General features: G+C 41.0%; 1 protein-coding gene across 2 annotated transcripts in view; it reads left to right on the plus strand.

The window, feature by feature from the left end:
* Nucleotides 1-25,613, plus strand: part of SLIT2 (slit guidance ligand 2) — a 284,549-nt gene that overhangs the window by 249,624 nt on the left and 9,312 nt on the right. For both annotated transcript variants that reach the window (XM_070756973.1, XM_070756974.1), the window contains exons 29-34: nucleotides 9,022-9,115; nucleotides 14,187-14,324; nucleotides 16,280-16,520; nucleotides 19,814-19,944; nucleotides 20,558-20,712; nucleotides 23,339-23,627. In XM_070756973.1, the coding sequence (XP_070613074.1) occupies nucleotides 9,022-9,115; nucleotides 14,187-14,324; nucleotides 16,280-16,520; nucleotides 19,814-19,944; nucleotides 20,558-20,712; nucleotides 23,339-23,627 (1,048 nt within the window). The remainder of the gene's footprint in view (nucleotides 1-9,021; nucleotides 9,116-14,186; nucleotides 14,325-16,279; nucleotides 16,521-19,813; nucleotides 19,945-20,557; nucleotides 20,713-23,338; nucleotides 23,628-25,613) is intronic.

A 25,613-nucleotide genomic window follows, 5' to 3' on the forward strand; every position in this document is an offset into this window, starting at 1 on the left:
ACCTTAAGAACCTCGTTCCGGAACCAATTAAGTTCGTAAGACAAGGTATCACTGCATTTCCTGTTGTTTGGGCAGCAACTGACCCACATAAAATCCACTCATCCGGCTGCCTCCCTCGTTTGTTCAGGATTCTGTACTGAGGTTCTTTGCCAGAAATCTTTCCAAAATCCAAGCACACGAGTTCACCTTTCAGTTCATCCTTTATTATCCTTCTGCTTATTGGAGGCTCTTAAAGGACTGTAGACGCTCAGTGGGGGCTTTTCGGCTTATGCAGTCGGTGCCTGGTAGAAGCTACTTTAAACCCATCCACAAGCACTGTGTTTGAAAACCGAACCTGGATTATTTTTCCTTGATCCCGCCAGCGGTAATAAGCTATTATGACCCAAACTACATTTCTGGCAGGAGGGTGAAGCAACCTTCCTAAATATATACTGTATATATATATATTGGACTAAAAATGGGTTTCAAGCATAGCAACTTTTAGGCACGTCAAATTTTACTTATTTATTTTGTCAAGTACGTATTGGTGGTATACAAAGATATACAAAGAAGAAAAAGGGGGGACATGATTGAAACATTTAAATATGTCAAAGGGTTAAATAAGGTCCAGGAGGGAAGTGTTTTTAATAGGAAAGTGAACACAAGAACAAAGGGACACAATCCGAAGTTAGTTGGGGGAAAGATCAGAAGCAACATGAGAAAATATTATTTTACTGAAAGAGTAATAATAATAATAATAATAATAATAATAATAATAATAATAATAATAATAATAATAATTTATTAGATTTGTATGCCGCCCCTCTCCGAAGACTCCTAGTAGTAGATCCTTGGAACAAACTTCCAGCAGACGTGGTTGGTAAATCCACAGTAACTGAATTTAAACATGCCTGGGATAAACATAGATCCATCCTAAGATAAAAATACAGGAAATAGTATAAGGGCAGACTAGATGGATCATATCTTTTTCTGCCGTCAGTCTTCTATGTTTCTATAACAATGTTTATACACATGATACTAGTAAGAGAGAAACATTAGGACAGGGGACAGAAGGCACACTGGTGCACTTACGCACACCCCTTACTGACCTCTTAGGAATCGGGAGAGGTCAACAGTGGATAGCCTAAAAGGGTAAAGTTTTGAGGATTAGGTGATGATACTACAGAGTCTGGTAGTGAGTTCCATGCATCAACTACTCGGTTACTAAAGTTGTATTTCCTGCAGTCAAGTTGGGAGCAGTTTACATGACATGCCTTGGGGATTGTTTATTTCATTTATTAGTTTGTTTATTTGTTTGTTTTGTCACGTACGTATTGGTGGTATACAAAGTTATAGTAATATTTATATACATGATACTAGTAAGAGAGAAATATTAGGACAGGGGAGGGAAGGCACTCTGGTGCACTTAGAAATTGGGAGAGGTCAACAGTGGAGAGTCTAAGGGTAAGGTTTTGGGGGGTTAGGTGATGATACGAAAGAGTCAGGTGGTGAGTTCCATGCATCAACTACTCGGTTACTAAAGTTGTATTTCCTGCAGTCAAGTTGGGAGAAGTTTACTTTGAGTTTGTACCTGTTGTGTGCTCGTGTGTTGTTTTGGTAGAAGCTGAAGTAGTCGTTGACAGGAAGGACATTGTAGCAGATGATTTTATGGGCTGTGCTTAGGTCGTGTTTAAGGCGACAAAGCTCCAAGCTTTCTAAGCCTAGCATTTCAAGTCTAGTTGCGTATTATTTTTACATAAATATAAATTATGGATAAATATAATAACAAGAAGAGATGATGAATATGCCTGGGATAAACATAGATCCATCCTAAGGTAAAATACAGGAAATAGTATAAGGGCAGACTAGATGGACCAGGAGGGTTTTTTTTCTGCCATCAGTCTTCTACGTTTCTATGTTTCTACAAAGTACAACCAAAGATACAACATTGCTAATGAAAAGAATAGACAGAATAGTGAGTGACATTAGTAGAAAATAAAAATATATCCATAAAGGGTTAATATATAATTAACTCAACCTTTAACATATTATTGGCTATATGAACAATCTACTGCTCTTCCTTCGAGGTTTCGTACAATGTTTTACTTCTCTGCAATGGTATTTATACTTAGATTTAAAATACTTAGATTTAAAATATTATATTGATTGATTGATTGATTGATTGATTGATTGATTGATTGGATTTGTATGCCACCCATCTCCGTAGACTCGGGGCGGCTAACAACAATGATAAAAACAGCATGTAAACAATTCAATCCAATACTAAAATAAGTAAAAAAAACCTTATTATAAAACCAAACATACTGTACATACAAACATACCATGCGTAAATTGTAAAGGCCTAGGGGGAAAGAATATCTCAGTTCCCCCATGCCTGATGGCAGAGGTGGGTTTTAAGAAGTTTACAAAAGGCAAGGAGGGTGGGGGCAATTCTGATCTCTGGGGGGAGTTGGTTCCAAAGGGCCGGGGCCGCCACAGAGAGGCTCTTCCCCTGGGTCCCGCCAAACGACATTGTTTAGTCGGCGGGACCTGGAGAAGACCCACTCTGTGGGACCTAACTTGTCGCTGGGATTCGTGCAGCAGAAGGCGGTCCCTGAGATAATCTGGTCCGGTGCCATGAAGGGCTTTATAGGTCATAACCAACACTTTGAATTGTGACCGGAAACTGATTGGCAACCAATGCAGACTGCGGAGTGTTGGTTATTTAGGTGCCTTGCAGCATTGAATATACACTGCTCAAAAAAAATAAAGGGAGCACTTAAACAACACAATATAACTCCAAGTGAATTAAACTTCTCTGAAATCAAATTATCCATTTAGGAAGCAACACTGATTGACAGTCAATTTCACCTGCTGTTGTGCACATTCAATTTTGTACAGAACAAAGGATTCAATGAGAATATTTCATTTGTTCAGATCTAGGATGGGTTCTTTGAGTGTTCCCTTTATTTTTTTGAGCAGTGTAGATAATATAAAATGGATATTCTGTCACTATTAATTATAGTTTTGGCTACTGATGTTGCCTGTGTTATGACTGACTTTTCAAAATTAAATTTAACGTTGGAAATGTAAAAAATGAAGGGAGAGCAGTAATTTGTTTTATAACAAAGGCTCAGTTCTTAAGCTAAACTACCTTATATTAAAATCTCCATCTTGGTGTTATATTGTGTTATGCTGGAAAGATTTCTTGCTTCATTATTCTTATTATATAATTTTGCACTCAGACGAACAAAGTAACAGAGATAAAGAGAGGGAAAAGAGTAGGAAAAATAAAAGTAAAGCCAGTGAGACATATTTTACATCTGGATTAGCCTTTTTTGCTCAGAGATTTATACAGATAGCAGTCAGGAAAATAGTTGAGGTGCTTTCAGAATTTTTTAATAATGATGAGGACCATGGATTTTATTTATTTATTTGAAATATTTAATAATAATAATAAATAATAATTTATTGGATTTGTATGCCGCCCCTCTCCGTAGACTCGGGGCGGCTAACAACAATGATAAAAACAGCATGTGACAATCCAATAATAAAACAACTAAAAACCCTTATTATAAAACCAAACATACACACAGACATACCATGCATAACTTGTAATGGCCTAGGGGAAAGGAATATCTCAACTCCCCCATGCCTGGCGGTATAAATGAGTCTTGAGTAGTTTACGAAAGACAGGGAGGGTGAGGGCAATTCTAATCTCCAGGGGGAGTTGGTTCCAGAGAGCCAGGGCCGCCACAGAGAAGGCTCTTCCCCTGGGGCCTGCCAAACGACATTGTTTAGTCGACGGGACCCAGAGAAGGCCAACTCTGTGGGACCTTATCGGTCGCTGGGATTCGTGCGGTAGCAGGCAGTTCCAGAGGTAGTCTGGTCCAAAGCCAAGTAGGGCTTTAAAGGTCATGACCAACACTTTGAATTGTGACCGGAAACTGATCGGCAGCCAATGCAAGCCACGGAGTGCACATTAATACACATTTCTGTTGTAAATTTTAGCAGTCTGCACAATTCCAACTTTTTAACAGTGACCTAATCACATGTTTCAAATAGTGTTAAGGAGTATGCAGCATGACCCTTGAGTTATCAAAGAGGCACATGCTCAAAGTTACGAGTAATGTTTCAGTCGTACAAACCAGATACATTAAAGTATATATAAAATAGTATTTACTTTAGCAAATATCATAGTCAACTTAAAAAGTCCAGTCATACACAGTCCCAGAATTATATTATACAGTGGTACCTCTGCTTAAGAACTTAATTCGTTCCGTGACCAGGTTCTTAAGTAGAAAAGTTTGTAAGTAGAAGCAATTTTTTCCCATAGGAATCAATGTAAAAGCAAGTAATGGGTACAAACCCATCGGGAAAGAAATAAAAACTCAGAATTTGGGTGAGAGGAGGAGGAGGAAGAAGAGGAGGGGGACAGTCGCTGCCGAAGGAAAAAGGTGAGGGGAGAGGAATCAAAAAAATTCAAGACTTTAATGCTTAAAAAAAAAAGAGGGACTCTGAGGCGGCGAGGAGGAACCCGCGCCTCCCATAAAGCCGGCGCGAGGCTGCCTCCCATACACTGCGCCAGAGAGAGAAACCCAGAGGGAATGGCAGGAAACTGGCCGGGCCTTCGTGCCGCTCTCAAATTTCTTGGGAAGTTTTTCTGGGCTCGGGTTCTTAAGTAGAAAACAGTTCTTGAGAAGAGGCAAAAAAATCTTGAACACCCAGTTCTTATCTAGAAAAGTTATTAAGTAGAGGCGTTCTTAATAGAGAGGTACCACTGTATTATATTATCGTATCGTATCGTATGGTATTTACTTACTTACTTACTTACTTACTTACTTACTTACTTACTTACTTACTTACTTACTTACTTACTTACTTATTGGATTTGTATGCCGCCCCTCTCTGCAGACTCGGGGCGGCTAACAACAGTGACAAAAAACAGCATGTAACAATCCAATACTAAACAACTAAAAAACTCCTTATTATAAAACCAAACATACATACAAACATACCATGTGTAAATTGTAAAGGCCTAGGGGGAAAGAATATCTCAGTCCCCCCATGCCTGACGGCAGAGGTGGGTTTTAAGAAGCTTACGAAAGGCAAGGAGGGTGGGGGCAATTCTAATCTCTGGGGGGAGTTGGTTCCAAAGGGCCAGGGCCGCCACAGAGAAGGCTCTTCCCCTGGGTCCCGCCAAACGACATTGTTTAGCTGACGGGACCCGGAGAAGGCCGGTATGGTATGGTATGGTGTATGGTATGGTATGGTATGGTATGGTATGGTATGGTATGGTATGGTATGGTATAGTATAGTATAGTATAGTATAGTATAGTATAGTATAGTATAGTATATAGTGTTTTAGCATAGCATAGCATAGCATAGCATAGTATAATATAGTATTTACCGGTAATTAATATACTGTATTTGAATATAAATAAACTCATATTTATAACTGCAATTAAGGGGAAATGATGCATGCATATTCATAAGTAATAACATAATAGATATCCATCCTTCTGTTATCTAGAGAGAATAATAGTCTTAGTGAAAAGAAACATTGCCATCTTGAGATCCAAGGGTTGCTATGGGGATATTCTGATAAAACTTCACCCAGGCCACAGTCAGCACAAGGGCACTTTGCTTTCGTCTCCGTTTCTTTAATCAGCAGCCCCATCCATCTGGAAACGCCTACCAGTTCGATACGGGCCCAGAACAGCTCTGCTTTTCATTGTCTGCCTGCCCTGATGTACGTGCTCCGTTTCTTTCTCTCCGTTTTAATCTGTGACGGACGGGGGTCACGTCACCCATTCTGTTCCAATTGAGCTGTTTAATGATTAAATTGGTCTGTGTGCTTCTTCAGCTCAAAGGTGACCGTCTTGAGTTAATAGGGGGGAAAATAATCCTGGGGAATTAGCTATCTGCTGTAAATTCTACTTTCTGAATATTGCCATCTCTGGAGTCTAATTTTGTATCCATTTATTCTCTTTTTTTAAAATACAGTGGTGACTCTAGCTAAGAAGCCTCTACTTATGAACCTTTCTAGATAATAACTGGGTGTTCAAGATTTTTTTGCCTCTGTGGGGCCTCTCTAGGAATCTCCTGGGAGGAAACAGGGCCTCCACCTTCCGTGTGGTTTCCCCAATCACACACATTATTTCATTTTACATTGATTCCTATGGGAAAAAATTGCTTTTTCTTACAAACTTTTCTCCTTAAGAACCTGGTCACGGAACGAATTAAGTTCGTAAGTAGAGGTACCACTGTATAGAGTTATGGGCAGCCTAGTGGTTAGAATGCAGAATTGCAGGTGTACTCTGCCCATAGCCAGGAGTTTGGTCCTGATGGGTCGATGTTGACTCAGCCTACCGAGGTTGATAAAACGAGGACTCGGATTGTTGTGTCCAGTATTTTACCTTGATGAAGTTGAGTGGTCCATATGTTTTTGCAGTGTAAGAGTTGCAGATTACAGGATAATTTTTTCCTAGATTGTTGGTTTCTAGGTGGAAGGTAATGAATTGATTTATGACAGATTCCATGACTTTGCAGGCGACGGAAGATAAAGAGATTGGTCTGTAATTTTAAATGTTACTTGGATCTCCTTTTTTGAAGATAGGGATGACTGGCTAGTAACCATAGGTGGGTAAGGAGCTAGTCCTGAAGGATTTTTTAAAAAAATTATGCTTAGAAGTTCAGCCAAGGTTGGAGAGCTTTTTTAAGAAGTATGCACATAGTCCATCAGGTCCAATAGACAGAGATGGTTTTAGGTTGTGTAATGCCTTTCTAATGTTATCTCCTCTAAAATCAATTTGTGTTAGATCGTTGAAGTTGATTGTGGTACAACTAGGAAATATTGGGCAAGAGCCACTGCTGTTTACAAAGACTGAACTGAAGAAAGTGTTAAAGAGGTTGGCATTTACTATGTCGTCATTATAGTCTTTACCATTCGATCCTTTAAGGCGTGGGATGGATCTCGAGTCTTTGAGTTGGTTGTTTAAATTTGTTTGTTTCTTTCTTGGTTTAGTCAAATATGTATTGGTGGTATACAAAGATACAACAATGTTTATATACACAATACCAGTAAAAGAGAAACATTAGTACAGGGGACAGAAGGCACTCTGGTGCACTTATGCACGTCGCTTATTGACCTCTTAGGAATCGGGAGAGGTCAACAGTGGATAGTCTAAGGGCGAAGTTTTGGGGGTTTGGGTGATGATACTACAGAGTCTGGTAGTGAGTTCCAGGCATCAAGTTACTTGGTTACTAAAGTTGTATATCCTGCAGTCAAGTTGGGAGCAGTTTACTTCGAGTTTGTATTTGTTGTGTGCTTGTGTGTTGTTGTGGTTGAAGCTGAAGTAGTCGTTGACAGGAAGGACATTGTAGCAGATGATTTTATGGGCTATGCTTAGGTCGTGTTTAAGGCGACAAAGCTCCAACCTTTGTAAGCCTAGCATTTCAAGTTGCGTATTATTTCCTACCGTCAAGTTTAGAGCGGTTTCCTTTGAGTTTGTATCTGTTGTGAGCTCTTGTGTTGTTGGGGTTGAAGCTGAAATAGTCGTTGACAGTTCACAAAGTTATAGAAGGCATGCGTGGACTTTGTGTGTAAAACGTTTACTTCTGCTCTATTATTCTATTCCATGCCTCTTCTCATTCTCCTATGCCCTTAAAAAACCCCTCCTGCCTTCCACTTAACCCACCCGCTTCCTGTGCCAACGCTGACATGGAACCTATCTGTGTTTACTGTGCAATAAACAAACCCCAAAACCCATTGTCACTTATGTCTGAATCGCTCTGCTTCCGTTAAACGTGCCTTGCTATTATTCGCCCTGTGCTGTTTCGCTTGAATGTAAATGTCTTTTTTCTGCCTTTTGTTGCTGCCCAGCTGCTAACCTGAACGAGGTGGAGAAAGGTCAGTGGATCGCCTTTGCTCTCATCCCTCTTATCTCAGTTCCCTCTTGAGTCCAGCTGCTGGAATTGCCATTGCCTAAAAGACGAACCTTTAGGGCTCCTGGCTTTGGACGCTTCTTGACCTGTGATGTTCAGATCTCTCTGTCCGATATATCGGATGGGTCTTAAATTTACAGAGTATCCTAAAAGTATTTTGGGAATCATTTCAGAAACAAAGAACCTTTTTTAAATAAAAAATGCCATTACTACTGTACAGGTAGCATTGGACTTATGACCACATAGATAGATATAGATAGATATATAGATAGATAGATAGATAGATAGATGGATGGATGGATGGATGGATGGATGGATGGATGGATGGATGGATGGATGGATGGATGGATAGATTAGACAGATAGAAGATAGATAGATAGATAGATAGATAGATAGATAGATAGATAGATAGATAGATAGATGGAAGATAGACAGATAGAAGATAGGTAGATAGGTAGGTAGATAGATAGGTAGGTAGATAGGTAGATAGATTAGAGAGAGAGAGAGAGAGAGATTAGACAGAGAGAGAGAGAAAGAGAGAGAGATAGGTAGATAGGTAGATAGGTAGATAGATAGATAGAGAGAGAGAGAGAGAGAGAGAGAGAGAGAGAGAGATATTAGACAGACAGAGAGAGAAAGATGGATAGATAGATAGATAGATAGATAGATAGAAGAGAAAGAGAGAGAGAGAGAGAACATTCATTCAATCAAAATGCTTTTATGGTCCAAGACCTAGAACAATGAAATATCAGCCTACGACCAATCCTTTGTGAACCTCCAGGCTTAAAAGACAGCACAACCCGTTTTAAATCCCAAGTGATTATTAAATCCCAAGTTGGTATTAAAAATATAATACATTAAATTAGTTGATTGATCAGTTGGTAGGATACCGTTAGTAAGCTGAGAGTAGTTTAAGGTGGAAGCGGTCACACACAGATGCTAAATGTGCAAATGGAAAGCCAGGCTGGCAACAAAGGGTGTGTTAGCTTCTACCAGGCGTTAAGGGGGAAACGTGGGCCTTTGGGGCGTGGGTTCTTTTGCTCCGCTGACCCTCTGACCCTTGCAGCCCCGCTAACTCTCCGTGCTTTGTTACAGGGGAGCTGTGTGAGGAGAAGTTGGATTTCTGCGCGCAGGACCTGAACCCTTGCCAGCACGACTCCAAGTGCATCCTGACCCCAAAGGGATACAAGTAAGCCTTTTCTTTGTGGGAGGTTCCTTCTCGGCCTCGGGCCTTCCAGTAGCTGAGTTTTACAGACGAGGCTTTTGTTAAAAACTCAAGCTCCCAATGTAAAAAGTTAAAAGTCTTGCACATCCTGATTCTTGATGAATGTATCATTTTCTTTTATGTACACTGAGAGCATCTGCACCAAAGGCAAATTCCTTGTGTGTCCAATCACACTTGGCCAATAAAGAATTCTATTCTATTCTATTCCATTCGCTTCTGTTCTGTTCTGTTCTGTTCTATCCTATCCTATTCTATTCTATTCTTGACAAATCTGTATTTTCTTTATATATACTGAGAGCATCTGCACCAAAGGCAAATTCCTTGTGTGTCCAATCACACTTGGCCAATAAAGAATTCTATTCTATTCTATTCCATTCGCTTCTGTTCTGTTCTGTTCTATCCTATTCTATTCTATTCTATTCTTGACAAATCTGTATTTTCTTTATGTATACTGAGAGCATCTGCACCAAAGGCAAATTCCTTGTGTGTCCAATCACACTTGGCCAATAAAGAATTCTATTCTATTCTATTCTATTCCATTCACTTCTGTTCTGTTCAGTTCTGTTCTGTTCTACTTTACTCCTATTCTACTCTGCTCTACTTCTATTCTATTCTACTCGAATCTACACTACTCCTATTTTATTCTATTCTATTCTACTCTACTCTAATCTACTCCTATTCTACTTTACTCTACTCTTACTCTACTCTACTTTACTCCTATTCTATTCTACTCGACTCTACACTACTCCTATTCTGCTCTGCTCTGCTCTGCTCTACTTCTATTCTACTCTACTCTACTCCTATTCTACTTTACTTTACTCTACTCCTACTCTACTCTAATTCTATTCTACTGCTACTCTGAAGTAATCTTGCAGTCATAATTTCATCCTCCCTCCCTCCCTCCCTCCCTTCCTTCCTTCTCTTTCCTTTTTTTCCACTGGTTCTGTTGGAGCTTACATGAAAATCCTCTCATGGGGATACAACTGAGGCAGTCCTCGAATACACTTGTTAACTGTCATTTTACCAAGTTTCTTGCCACTGTTGTTCAGTGAATCACTGCAGTTGTTAATACAGGTTGTTAATACAGGTTGTTAAATGAATCTGACAGTCAGAAGGTTGCACATGGCATCGCAACCGTCAGGAGTACACGCCAGTTGCCAAACACCTAAATCTTGATCACGTGACCATGGGGAACGCTCCAGTGGCCGTAGATGTGAAAAACAGTTGTAAGTCACTTTGGTCAGGCCCCTTGTAACTTCAGATGGTCACTAATTGAACTGTTGCAAGTCGAGGACTGTCCCTACTCTTAAATGAAGCCCAGAGATGGATGTCAAGTGTTCTGCCGGCGTGTTTCAACCGCCTGTAATTACAGGGTAATTAGTCCAGGAAGACACACACCACATGATAAAAGGAAAACCCAAAAGTTTTTATAAACAGAAACAGCTCCCTTTTTAAATGCCAAAGGGATTTTCTGGTACACACAAGGCACAGGTGAAATGCAATCCAATTGCTCACCCAATAACTGGGAAATTGAGTCCAATTCTAAAGTCCAGAGAGTCCACACACACAATCCTGAACAGCAAAAAAACACGATCTTGACGAAACCATGAATCAGATAAACTGCCATGAAGCTAACACACCAGGCTGCACTTTTTTCTGTAGCACTAATTACAGCAGCTCCACCCAACCACAGGTGGCCCCATTTTCTCTTGTAATAATCCTTCAGTTGTTGTCTCCTATGCATCACTCTACGCATGCGTGGATGTGTCATTAATTCTTGTTCAGAATTCAGGGATGATACAGATGATTGATCTCCTTCTGGGCTGTCTGCCAAACTCCCCTCTTCCCTGTCACTCACACTTCCTTGGTCAGAGGAGACAGATTCTACTGAAAGCAAAACAGGCCTGCGGCATGTGGATGTCTCCCCCACTTCCACCTCCACATTCCTTGGGGCAGGAGCTGGGCCAGAGCTAACCACAACATCAAGGAAGCTTTTAATCTTCTGTAACAAATTCACGAAGCATCAGCGACGTGGTGGGGAGTGAATAATTAAGATAACACTGGGAAAAAGAAGCTTCGATGACAAAACGGGCTATTAGAGTGACAGGTTGGAAACGATTGCACAATAAGGGGGTCCAAAGAAGGGTAATCCTTAATTAAGTGGCATTAATTATTATTGTTCATTAGCATGTACAAGTTGCAAAGCAACTTTTAATGGGTTTTAGATAAGTAGATTTGAAAACCTGATCCTCTGATCACCACTTTTTTCCACCCTCCAGCCAAACTTAGATTTGGGGATTGTTTTTGCTTCATTTAAATATATCACCTTTAAATTCCCTAGGCTGTTTCGATAATATGATGATTACAAATAAAATGCCATTGTTTCAGTTAATTCCAAATATTTAGTACTTCTAGTTCTGTAAAACACGATGAATGAAAATTAACCATAGAGCAAATGTAAAAACATAATGCCTAAGATCATACAGCTAATTCCATCATCTCCCTTTCCATTGTTGGATGAAAATGCATTTCTTATTAATTTAATGTATGTGCTTCTACTTTGTTCTCTATTTTGAGTTGAGTAACCTCAAAGCAGTCCATTGAGAGATACAGGTAGAATTCCCCAATTCAGGTTCACAAGTCTGTTCATTTTGGAATAATTATGCTTGGCAACCACCCCCTGGACCTGTCAGAATGATTCATGATATAATTCCAAATCTTCCATCGGAATTTCTGATCGAATGTCACATCACCAAGATAAAATGACCAGCAAGGCAAAAGTTACAGATAATGAATTGCAAGACAATGTGTGCAGTCAATAGACTGACCTTAAACAAATGCTAAAATATTTCGTTTCGAATGCACCCTGTTTCACCTTGACATTTCAACCCAATTCCTCTCCCCCAAATAACAGCAGTAATAACAATTCTGGCTGTGTTACAATTGGGGATCCAATTTTGAGTCAAAACTAATCTGGAGGGTCAGTGAAGAAAGGGTCATTGCCTTCTGCCGCACGAATTCCAGTGACCGATTAGGTCCCACAGAGTTGGCCTTCTCCAGGTCCCATCGACTAAACAATGTCGTTTGGCGGGTCCCAGGGGAAGAGCCTTCTCTGTGGTGGCCCCGACCCTCTGGAACCAGCTCCCCCCTGAGATTAGAACTGCCCCCACCCTCCTTGCCTTTCGCAAACTCCTTAAAACCCACCTCTGTCATCAGGCATGGGGGAACTGATATAACTTCCGCAGGCCTATATTGTTTATGTATGGTATGTTGTGTGCATGTTTTTTTAAATTATGGGTTTTTAGTTTTAATTATTAGATTTGTATTCTACATTGTTTTTTCTATTACTGTTGTGAGCCGCCCTGAGTCTACGGAGAGGGGCGGCATCATAAATAAATGAATGAATGAATGAATGAATGAATGAATGAATGAATGAATGAATGAATGAATGAATACATATATACATACATACATACATACATACATACATACATACATACATACATACATACATACATAAATCAGAAAGTAATATAGAGTGTAGACCCATCCTCGAATACAGCTCATCCGCTTGGAACCCATACCGCACCTCAGACATTAACACCCTCAAAAATGTCCAAAGATACTTCACCAGAAGACCCCTTCTCTCCTCCACTCGCAACAGAATACCCAGTGAAACTAGACTCTCAATCCTAGGTCTTGAAATCTTAGAACTATGATGCCTTAAACACGACCTAAGCATTGCCCACAAGATCATATGCTGCAACGTCCTCCCTGTCAACGACTACTTCAGCTTCAACCACAACAACACAAGAGATTCAACAGATTCAAACTTAATATTAACCGCTCCAAACTTGACTGTAAAAAATATGACTTTAGTAATCAAGTTGTTGAAGCATGGAACTCACTACCTGGCTCTGTAGTGTCATCCCCTAACCCCCAAAATTTTACCCGTAGACTATCCACGGTTGACCTCTCCGGATTCCTATGAAGTCAGTAAGGGGCGTGAATAAGCGCACCAGCGTGCCTTCCATCCCCTGCCCTAATACTTCTCTTATATTTCTACTAACTACATGTATATGTGTATAAACTCTAGTATTTCCTCCATATTATTCCCATATTTTTTCTTCTAATCTTTCATTTATATATTGTACTATTGTATATGTTTATATCCTCTGAAACCTATATTATGTATTGGACTACCTACCTACCTACCTACCTAGATAGATAGATAGATAGATAGATAGATAAATAGATAAATAGATAAATAGATAAATAGATAAATAAATAAATATGATTGTAGTAATCTGTTTGACAGAAAGAGAGGCAGCATTAGGTAATTATGTAACACAGACCTAAAGGAGTTTAAGATTTTAAGAATATGAATGCTAGAATTGGAGAAAAATTGTGCAAGTTTTTCTTTTTCTACTTTTAGATTAAAATTAGTTTCTTTCAACAATGTCATTTTTATTTTATATGAAATTTTTATTCTTCTTAGCTTAGTTGTTAGATAGGTGGAATTATTTATTTATTTATTTATTCATTCATTCATTCATTCATTCATTCATTCATTCATTCATTCATTCATTCATTCATTCAATTTTTATGCCGCCCTTCTCCTTAGACTCAGGGCGGCTTACAACCTGTTAGCAATAGCACTTTTTAACAGAGCCAGCCTATTGCCCCCACAATCCGGGTCCTCATTTGACCCACCTCGGAAGGATGGAAGGCTGAGTCAACCTTGAGCCGGTGATGAGATTTGAACTGCTGACCTTCAGATCTACAGTCAGCTTCAGTGGCCTGCAGTACAGCACTCTACCTGCTGTGCCACCCCGGCTCAATTGTTGAAATGAAAATAGATTCAGGATGTTTTATTAATTTATTTATATAAGAAGATTTTATAAGCACACTGTTAGGCATTGAAGGTAGATGTGTGTCCCATTTATGTATGTTTTTTAAGGTGGAGGGGAAAAAATATGCCCTTAAACTATGAATTGCATTCATTCATTTATTCCATTTTCTCCCATGTCTCTAGGTGTAGTTGCACACCGGGCTACGTTGGAGAACATTGTGATATTGACTATGATGACTGCCTAGACAACAAATGTAGAAATGGAGCTCAGTGCACGGATGCTGTGAATGGTTATACCTGTGTATGCCCTGAAGGATACAGGTAAGGACCGTCAAGAAGGAGCGCAACAAAACGGGTGCTGGAATTGACGAAGAAGCTTTTGAGTCAGTGGAGAATAGAAGGGCACATTGATAGGTTCTTGATATCTTCGGAACATGGTTGTTTTTCCTGTGGAAATTTGGTCTCTGGGCCAGGTAACATTGTCAGGAATGATTATCGCTATATATGTAGCAATCATTATATAAATAATCAGCAAATTCCATTTTCTTATGCCTGGTAAGAAAACCAAGATGCCCAAAGGTGTAGATTAGGTGAAACCTGCCTCGAGAGCAGTAACTATAGCAAGAGCATTTAGACATTATTATTATTGTTGTTGTTGTTGTTGTTGTTTTTATTATTGTTATAGTATAAATATAAGTGTGTGTGTGTGTGTGTGTATAAAATGTAACCCTTCCCTGGTACAGAGCTGAAAGGATTGGATACTGTAGCCTAGAGGTTAATTCTCTGCCTTACAAGGCAAAGGTTGCAGGTTCAAGTCTTGTACGGTTCAAGTCTTGTACGGAGCCATAATATATATATTATGTCGGATCACCCTGGTATATTGAAGGAACGTCACAACTCCTTTTTGCCTCTAGGCCCAACCCAGGGCCATTTCAAGGCAGTTAATGAGGTCCCACTCGTCATCTTCAGGCTGGTGTTTCTGTCCTTGTTCGCCATACACGGGAAGAAACCCGAATATGCCAAGACCATCATACCTGTATCCGTGAAAATCTACGAAAACACACACACACACACACATATATATATTTACAGCAGCACGAAGCTTAAAACTTCAGCCTGATGATGGTGAATGTGATTTCACCGAAACGTCGCACAGACACTCAAAATATTACACGGACCCAGGGCGGCTTACGACATATGAAAAAATACAGTTCTGAAATCCAATAAAACTAAAACAAACAGTCTAAAACCCCCAATTTAATCCCCAACAGTCATATTCAGTCCACCAACATATTTCCCATTCAACACACATTCATTCATAGGCAGGGGCTGTAAATATTAGTGTCCCCAAGCCTGTTGACATAAGTGCGTCCATCTTCAAATTCTTGTGGAAGGCGAGAAGGGTGGAGGCAGTACGAATCTCTGGGGGGAGCTGATTCCAGGGGCCGCCACAGAGAAGGCTTTTCCTCTAGGCCCTGCCAAATGACATTGTTTAGTCAACGGGACCTGGAAAAGGCCGACTGTTGACCTGACCGGTCACTGGTATTCATGTGGCAGAAGGCGGTCCCATAGTTAATCTGGTCCGATGCCATGTAGGGCTTTATATACTGCTTCACAGTGCTTTAAAGCTCCCTCTAATCCGTTAACAGAGAATAAGCATATTACTTGGAAGGCTGAGTCAACCTGGAGCCTACTGAGATTCAATCTGCCAAACTGCTGACAGCCGGTGATCAGCAGAAGTAGCTTGCAGTACTGCCCCCTAACCACTGTACCACTGAGGCTCCTTGGTGCAAGAGGGATTTTGGAGCCCTCGTGCAAAATTACCTTCTAAAAAGGGGAGGTTTGTGTGGGAGTGTTCTTTGCAGGCGTTATCGTTCATGGTTTAACAAAGAAAGAGAAACAGATCCAGAGTTTTCTCTAAACCAACATCGCTGCTTCCTTGGGGAAACTCAGCCTTTGCACAATTATTTTATAAAAGACTGTAGCTATTGCAAAAAGTATCGAGTAGCATTGCTTCAGCCCAGTTCAGAGACATTATTTACAAACCTTGGGGGCTTTTGGACCGTTGTTATCGGCCTTGAAAATAACTCAGACTCTTTGGCAGTAAACAGACATTCTTTTGTCATAACTGCAGCTCTCAGCCAACTTGTTAAGGAAATATATTTTGGCGTTTCTGAAACTCCAGTCCGTGTGTTTTACTTTGACTTTAATCACTGCTCAGCTGTCATGCCAGGCAGAAGAAACCCAACCAAAGTTATTTCTTCGCTTGCCTCTAGCGGACTTTTCTGTGAGTTTTCGCCACCGATGGTCTTGCCTCGCACAAGCCCGTGTGATCACTATGAATGTCAGAACGGAGCCCAGTGCATTATGAAGGCCAGTGAGCCAAGCTGCCAATGCCTGTCAGGTTACCAGGGGGAGAAATGCGAAAAGCTAGTCAGCATCAACTTTGTCCAGAAAGAAACATACCTGCAAATCCCGTCAACCAAGATTCATCCGCACACCAATATCACCCTCCAGGTAAATTTGTTATGAAGTGTTTAAACTATGCGAATCATTAATATAAATTAAATATATATATTGTTGAGCCCATAAATGCCTCCTCAGGACACTTGGTGTTGTGAGTGCTCCTTGTCCACCTCAGGTCATGTCAGATTCTGAAGACGATGAGCCAGGCCCCTCTGGATACCCTGGGACAGTGCGGTTGTCAGATGAAGCAGAGAGTGAGAGTGAAGGAGAAAGTGACCTGAGTGAGCCTGAGGAACCACTAGAGGGGGCTGATATGACAATGGTGGAGGGGTCCTAGTCAGAAACTGAGGAAGACATTAGGATGGAAAGCCAGTGGATTGACCCTCGCTATAGGAGATTATTGAGAAGGCGAGAGGAGCTGCATAGTAAAAGGGATTATGATTATGATTATGATTTATTAGACTTGTATGCCGCCCCTCTCCGGAGACTCGGGGCGGCTCACAACAGTGATAAAACCAGTACATGGTGACAAATCTAATAATTAAAATCTAAAAATAACGATAATACATTTAAAAGTCTAAAAGCAAGGAACCCCAATATATAAAAACATACATACAATCCTATCATACACAAATACTACATAGGCAGGGGGAGATGTCTCAGTTCCCCCACACTTGATGACAGAGGTGGGTTTTGAGGAGTTTACGAAAGGCAGGGAGGGTGGGGGCAGTCCTAATCTCTGGAGGGAGCTGATTCCAGAGGGTAGGAGCCGCCACAGAGAAGGCTCTTCCCATGGGTCCCGCCAGATGGCATTGTTTAGTCGACGGGACCCGTAGAAGACCAACTCTGTGGGACCTAATCGGTCGCTGGGATTCGTGTATTGGGATTAGCATAACCGTAGCCTCTTTGGGGTGTGATGTCATTTCCAGGCAGTATAAGGGCAAAGGACTGTGAGAAATGGGGTGTGGGAATTGAACGCCATTCAGCAGAAGGGATGTGAGGCTGGGGTGGTATGATTGAACAAAGCTTTAAAACCATGATTTCTGCCTCAATACAAGCCATTCTCTGCTGGATGCTTGTTGCCTAGACTTCGGTGAGCAAACTCATATGTTTAAATGATAAATGGATTGGTCACCTAAGGAATGCTTTTTTTCAGTGCCATTGAAACATAGGGTGATCACTAAACGTTGTAGGTTCAGGACTCCCTGTACAGATAAATTGCCTGAGAAACAATATAAAATAGCCAAAACATACCTAGGTATATACTGTATTTTTCAGAGTATAAGACACACATAACATAACACTGGAGTATAAGACGCACCTTAGTTTTGGAGGAGGAAAAAGAACCTGCTTACCAGATATTCATCTGGATAGCATCTTTAGTCTGGTCAGTTTCAGCACATTATTTTATCCCCTGGTTAGGGCTTTAAAAAAACTTTATTTGGAGAGAGTAATAATGAGTTTGCAAGTCAGTAAGAGCTGGAAGCATCATTAGCACCTGGTTAGGGCTGGAAAGAATCATTTGGAGCAAGTAGAGGAATGAAAAAAAAATCCTGCAAAGACTTAGGGTTTGGAAAACATTCTTCGCAAAGATTAACAATGAAAGAACTCCCAAGCGGGTAAGAGCTCGGAACATTGTTAGCACCTGGTTAGGGATGGAAAGAAATTTACTCAGAGCAATGAAAAAAAACCTGCAAAGACTTAGAGCTTGGAAAACATTCTTTGGGGAGAGAAACAATGAGAGAACATGCAAAGTAAGAGTTGGGAAGACTGTTAGCACCTAGTTAGGGCTGGGGGAAAAAAGCTTCGAAAAAGGTATATTCAGAGTATAGCAGTACCTTGATATATGAGTTTAATGTGTGCCAGACCCGAGCTCGTATGTCGATCAATTCACATCTCGAACGAATGCCTTTAGACTTTGCTTTTCGCGCCGAGATAACTGGAAACATTGAATTCTTGCGCCACCTAGTGGACGCTCGGCTCGTATCCCGAATTTGAGCTCGGGTGTCGAACAGAAATTTTGCTTGCGTCTCTGCTCGTAATTTGGAATACTTGCATGTGGAGCAGCTCGTATCTAGAGGTACTACTGTATAAGACACACCTGAATTTTCAGCCTCTTTTAGGGAGGAAAATGGTCTGTCTTATACTCTGAAAAATGTAGTAAACCATTTGTTTAATGATGGTTGAAAGTGAAGAGTGCCGCTCACATAAGTGACATCTGGATGGTCCTTGTACTTGCAACCCTCCCAGCCTCCCTACGGACATGGGATCAACATTCATGTGCTTAGCAGGGAGGGGCCTGGCCAAGCGCCACAGAGTTATGGAGTTCACTGTGCTCTGCAGGAATCCTGAATTTCCACCGCCTGGGGCGGTCGGTTCTTATGGAACTGACCCAGATCTGCTCTGAAGGGACAATGAAGAAGAGAGACACCATTGGGGACTTGTTTGGGGTTGGCACACCCTGCAGGGAACCGATTTAGAGCCCTAGACCAGCGGTGGTGAAAATCAGCTTGAAACTAAGCTGTCCAAGCCACGTCGGCATTCACTTAAGGGTGAATTGGTTGTTGGCAATAGAATAGAATAGAATAGAATAGAATTTTATTGGCCAAGTGTGATTGGACACACAAGGAATTTGTCTTGGTGCATATGCTCTCAGCGTACATAAAATAAAATATACATTTGTCAAGAATCATGTGGTACGACACTTAATGATTGTCATAGGGGTCAAATAAGCAATGAAGAAGCAATATTAATAAAAATCTTAGGATATAAGCAACAAGTTACAGTCATACAGTCAACATGGGAGGAAATGGGTGATAGGAATGATGAGAAAAACTAGTAGAATAGAAGTGCAGATTTAGTAGAAAGTCTGACAGTGTTGAGGGAATTATTTGTTTAGTAGAGTGATGGCGTTCGGAAAAAAACTGTTCTTGTGTCTAGTTGTCTTGGTGTGCAGTGCTCTGTAGCGACGTTTTGAGGGTAGGAATTGAAGCAGTTTGTGTCCAGGATGCGAGGGGTCAGTAAATATTTTCCCCGCCCTCTTTTTGACTCGTGCAGTATACAGGTCCTCAACAGAAGGCAGGTTGGCAGCAATTGCTTTTTCTGCAGTTCTAATTTTCCTCTGAAGTCTGTGTCGGTCCTGTTGGGTTGCAGCACCAAACCAGACAGTTATAGAGGTGCAGAGGACAGACTTTAAAAAAATAAATATTATAAAAAAATAAAAAATAAATATTATTATAAAGAATAAAAATAATATTTATTATTAAAAAATAAATAATAATATCCTTTAAAAAATAAAACACCTTCAATGTCATTATTTGTAATTTCAAATGGTCTGCTGTTAGATTTCCACAGATGAAGACAGTGGCATTCTGCTGTATAAAGGAGGCGAGGACCACATAGCTGTGGAGCTTTACCGGGGACGTGTAAGAGTCAGTTATGACACTGGATCGTATCCAGGATCTGCCATTTACAGGTGGGCTTATAAATCAGGTGGCCAGGCTTTTGAAGAGAACATGCATTGTTTTTAACCCAGTTGTGTTTCAGAAACCGGCTTCCCGTGAATCATGTATGGAAATTCTCAGTCGTCCAGGACTCCAGGTTATGGTTGCTCCAAAGGGACTTTTTTTTTCAGACAGTCTCAAAATGGGTGAACAGTGCAATCAGGAGGTAGGGAAAGCAAGTAGGATGCTTGGCTGCATAGCTAGAGGTATAACAAGCAGGAAGAGGGAGATTATGATCCCGCTGTATAGAGCGCTGGTGAGACCACATTTGAAATACTGTGTTCAGTTCTGGAGACCTCACCTACAAAAAGATATTGACAAAATTGAACCGGGTCCAAAGACGGGCTACAAGAATGGTGGAAGGTCTTAAGCATAAAACGTATCAGGAAAGACTTAATGAACTCAATCTGTATAGTCTGGAGGACAGAAGGAAAAGGGGGGACATGATCGAAACATTTAAATATGTTAAAGGGTCCAGGAGGGAAGTGTTTTTAATAGGAAAGTGAACACAAGAACACATAAGTTCACATTTGGAATACCGCAGCGACTAATATTTATGAAATTCAAATGCTTTGCCTTCCGCAGTGTCGAGACCATCAACGATGGGAAATTCCACCTAGTGGAATTATTAGTCATGGACCAGATTCTGTCGTTATCTATCGATGGAGGAAACACCAAAACCATCACCAACTTGTCGAAGCAGTCGACTTTGAATTTGGACTCCCCATTTTATGTTGGAGGTAAGTTCTTCCTGCTCCAGGGAGCTTTTGGCTTCTTGGAAAACACAAGTTGGGTGAAAAGGGAGAAGAACAGTAGTTCTCACTTTTTAAAATACAGTGTTCCCTCAATTTTCGCGGGGGATGTGTTCCAAGATCGGCGATGAAAGTCAAATTTCCGCGAAGTAGAGATTTGGAAGTAAGCAGACTATTTTTGGCTATGAACAGTATCAGAGGCCTTCCCTTAACACTTTAAACCCCTAAATTGCAATTTCCCATTCCCTTAGCAACCATTTAGATTATTACTCACCATGTTTATTTATTAAAGTTTATTAAAAAAAATATTTATTAAAGGTGGATGAAAGTTTGGCGATAATGTATGACGTCATCGGGCAGGAAAAACCGTGGTAGAGAGGAAAAAACCGCAAAGTATTTTTTAATTAATATTTTTGAAAAACCGTGGTATAGAGGTTTTGCAAGTTTGAACCCGCGAAAATCGAGGGAACACTGTACCGTATTTTTCAAAGTATAAGAGGCACCTTAGTTTTTAGGGAGGAAAACAGGGAAAAGAATCTGCTTACCAGATAATCATCTGGCTAGCGTCCTTAGTCTGGTCAGCTTCAGCACATTATTTTATCCCCTGGTTAGGGCTTTAGAAAAAACTTACTCAGAGAGAGTAACAATGAAAGAGCTTGCAAGCAAGTAAGTGTTGGGAAAATCATTAGCACCTGGTTAGGGCTGGAAAGAAACATTGGAAGTAGGGCAATGAAAAAAAACCTGCAAAGATTTAGGGCTTGGAAAACATTCTTTGCAGAGAGTAACAGTGAAAGAGCCTGCAAGAGAAGGGCTGGGAAGATTGTTAATTTATGGTAATTTAATTTATTACATTTATAAGCCCCCCAACTCCTTGCCGACTCTTATTTAATAGATAAATAAAAGGGGTTTTTATTAAAAAGTTTTCTTTATTTAAATATAAACATAAACAAACATTTAAAAAAGACATTGGGTGCATCGTAACTATCCTGTAACTTACTACATATGACAGTGATTCCATTATCAAATAAAGTAAATGAATGAAAAAATAAATAAGCAAATAGATAAATAAACAAATAAGGAGAGATTGATTGATTGATTGATTGATTGATTGATTGATTGATTGATTGGATTTCTATGCTGCCTCTCTCCAAAGACTCAGAGTGGCTTACAACATATAAAAACAGTGGGCTATAATAAGATTAAATATAATTAAATAAAAAGTACATAACTATCTAAAATCCCTGGTTATATTAAAATCAATCACACCCTTTCATGTAGCAACCATACAATCATTCATTGGCCAGGGGCTAAGGTCTAATGGCCCCAAGCCTGGTGACATAGGAGGGTCTTAAAACTCTTGCAGAAGGCGTGGAGGATGGGAGCAGTGTGAATCTCCAGGGGAGCTGATTCCAGAGAGCCAGGGGCCCCACAGAGAAGGCTCTTCCCCTAGGTCCTGCCAAGCGACATTGCCTGGTTGACGGGACCTGGAGAAGGCCGACTCCGTGGGACCTGACCGGTCGCTGGGACTCAGGCGGCAGGAGGGGGTCCCACAAGTAATCTAGTCCAATGCCATGTAGGGCTTTATAGGTCATAACTTTGAATTGAGTCCGGAAAACAATTGGCAGCCAGTGCAGACCACAGAGTGTTGGAGAGACATGGGCAGGTCTAGAAAGGCCCGTGACTGCTTGTGCATTTGTGTTCTGCACAATTTGCAGTTTCTGAACACTCTTCAAAGGCTGCCAAATGTAGAGAGCATTGCAGTAGTCGAACCTCAAGGTGATAAGGATAGGTAGATAGATAGATAGATAGATAGATAGATAGATAGATAGATAGATAGATAGATAGATAGATAGATAGATGGATAGATATTTATTTATTAAATTTGTATGCCGCCCCTCTCCGTAGACTCGGGGCGGCTCACAGCAGTGATAGAAACAAATGTACAATACAAATCTAATAATACAAAGTTAAAAACCCATAATTTAAAAAACATGCACACAACACACCATACATAAATTATATAGGCCTGGGGAAGATATTTCAATTCCCCCATGCCTGACGGCAGAGGTGGGCTTTGAGAAGTTTACGAAAGGCAAGGAGGGTGGGGGCAATTCTGATCTCTGGGGGGAGTTGGTTCCAGAGGGCCGGGGCCGCCACAGAGAAGGCTCTTCCCCTGGGTACCGCCAGATGACATTGTTTAGTCGACGGGACCCGGAGAAGGCCAACTCTTTGGGACCTAACCGGTCGCTGGGATTCGTGCGGCAGAAGGCGGTCCCGGAGATATTCTGATCCAATGCCATGAAGGGCTTTATAGGTCATAACCAACACTTTGAATTGTGACCGGAAACTGATCGGCAACCAATGCAGACTGCGGAGTGTTGGTGAAACATGGGCATACTTGGGAAAGCCCATGATTGATAGGTAGGTAGGTAGGTAGGTAGGGAGAGAGAGAGAGAGAGAGATAGATAGATAGATAGATAGATAGATAGATAGATAGATAGATAGATAGATAGATAGAGGAAACGGTGATACTTTCTGTAGCGAGTCAGGTTCCTTTAAGTGAGCCTGTCAATCAGAGGCGTCCCTTCTGTTCAATGGTGTTCTCCATCCCCAGGGATGCCAGAGAAGGCAAACGCGGCCGCCCTGCACCAGCCTCCAGGCCAGAACGCCACCAGTTTCCGTGGCTGCCTCCGCCATCTCTTCATCAACAGCGAGCTGCAGGATTTCCGGAACGTCCCACTGCAAGTGGGGATCCTCCCAGGCTGCGAGCCTTGCCTGAAGCCCGTGTGCCTCCACGGAACCTGCCACGCCACCAGCCCCTCCGGTTTCACCTGCGAGTGCGAGGAAGGATGGAGTGGCCCCCTCTGCGACCAGGAATCCAACAGCCCCTGCCTGGGGAACAAGTGAGTATGGGACCCAGGTCCCTTTTAAGGGCGGTGGGCTTTCGACTTACATGGCCTCGTTTAGTGACCCGTTGGAGGCACACGGGCAACAAACGAAGGGATATACAGCCATTTCACGATCCAGTGGGCACGGGATCACAGTTTATTTTTTTCAATGTTTATTTATTGATTTTTACAAAATGAGAGAAGAATTAATATACATCTCAATTGGCTTTTACAGATCATAACCCATTTCCATTGCATGCATGTAAAGAATTGTCCTAAAAATGCTAGTTCCGGGTGTATTTATAAACGAAAAGGCAAGCGATCTCTGGAACGTTTATAAATTTATTAAAAACTACTAAAATTAACTAAGCTTTCGTTAGCCCTCTACTAACGTCATCAAAGTGTTACAATCCCCATTGAAGACAGTTGATTTTATATGATGCTGCTCAATTGGCTCGTTCCCCGCGTCACAGGCCTACACTCTTCCTTCCCTTCTGTGATTAGCTTGGTTGTTCCTGGCTTAGTCATGTATACAGGTGGAATTGCTGTTCCTTCTTTATCCTTTGCGTATTGCCTCTTTCTCTCCCCAGGGGGTAGAGTACAGTAATGAGGCAATACTTGGGGTATGCTAATCACCACTTTCTCCCCCTTGTTCTTATTCCTCCTTTCTTTAGGTAGCCATATTATATAAAATCAGCATTACCAGCATTACAGTGTTCCCTTGATTTTCGCGGGGGATGCGTTCCAAGACCGCCCGCAAAAATCGAATTTCCGCAAAGTAGAGATGCAGAAGTAAATATACTATTTTTGGCTATGAACAGTATCACAAACCTTCCTTTAGCACTTTAAACCCCTAAATTGCAATTTCCCATTCCCTTAGCAACCATTTAGATTATTACTCACCGTGTTTATTTATTAAAGTTTGTTTAAAAAAATATTTATTAAAGGCAGACGAAAGTTTGGCGATGACATATGACATCATTGGGTGGGAAAAACCGTGGTATAGGGAAAAACCCCGCAAAGTATTTTTTAATTAATATTTTTGAAAAACCGTGGTATAGACTTTTCGCGAAGTTCGAACCCGCGAAAATCGAGGGAACACTATATATAAAATCAACTGTCTTCAATGGAGATTTTAACACTCTGACAACATTAGTAGAGGACTAACGAAAGCTTAGTTAATTTTAGTAGTTTTTAATAAATTTTTGAACGTTCCAGAGATTGTAATGGCTGTATATAAAGTAATTAGGACAAAATAGTAAAAATATATGAAAGTATCAATAAACCGAGCAGATAAAAAGATAGATATGCATATGAAAATTATTTCACCTGTGACTATTGTCTAAATCAACACTATGTGTATATCTATTTTTATGCACACTAACACATTGTATTATTCTGTTTTATTTCTATCTTGGATCCATTTTTACCCATTATTCCATATCTTATTAGATTCTTTATCCTTTGTTCCCTCCATATCGTTAGTCTTTTTGTCCGTCTCTTCACATTTGTATATCATGTCAATAATGTTATTTCCCGATGGAATCTTTTCCCTTTTCCACATTTGGGCGTATGATATTCTGGCTGCAGTTATTATATGCGACATTAGATAGAGGGTTTGCTTAGAACATTTTTTGCTCCAATCACAATTTAGACGTTGGGCAACAACTGACTCATATTTACGACCGTCAGACAGTTGCCAAACGTCTGGATTTTGACTCAGATGCGGAGGGCAGAGCCAGCATCGGATGGGACAGCTGCTCCCCGCGAAGGCTCCTGGGGAAGTGCCGAACCCCAGCTGATCGGAGACCCTAAATAACTTAGGGCCAAACTATTTACGGGGCCGCCTCCTGCCACACACCTCCCTGAGACCAATAAGAGCTCAGAGTTGGCCTCCTCTGGGTCCTGGTCAACTAAGCAATGCAGGTTGATGCGACCGCAGGAGAGGGCCTTCTCTGTTGCCATCCCGGCTCTATGGAACCCACTCCCCCACCGACGTCA

This window comes from Erythrolamprus reginae, chromosome 7 (assembly GCF_031021105.1).
Source record: "Erythrolamprus reginae isolate rEryReg1 chromosome 7, rEryReg1.hap1, whole genome shotgun sequence".
Lineage (NCBI taxonomy): Eukaryota > Metazoa > Chordata > Lepidosauria > Squamata > Dipsadidae > Erythrolamprus > Erythrolamprus reginae.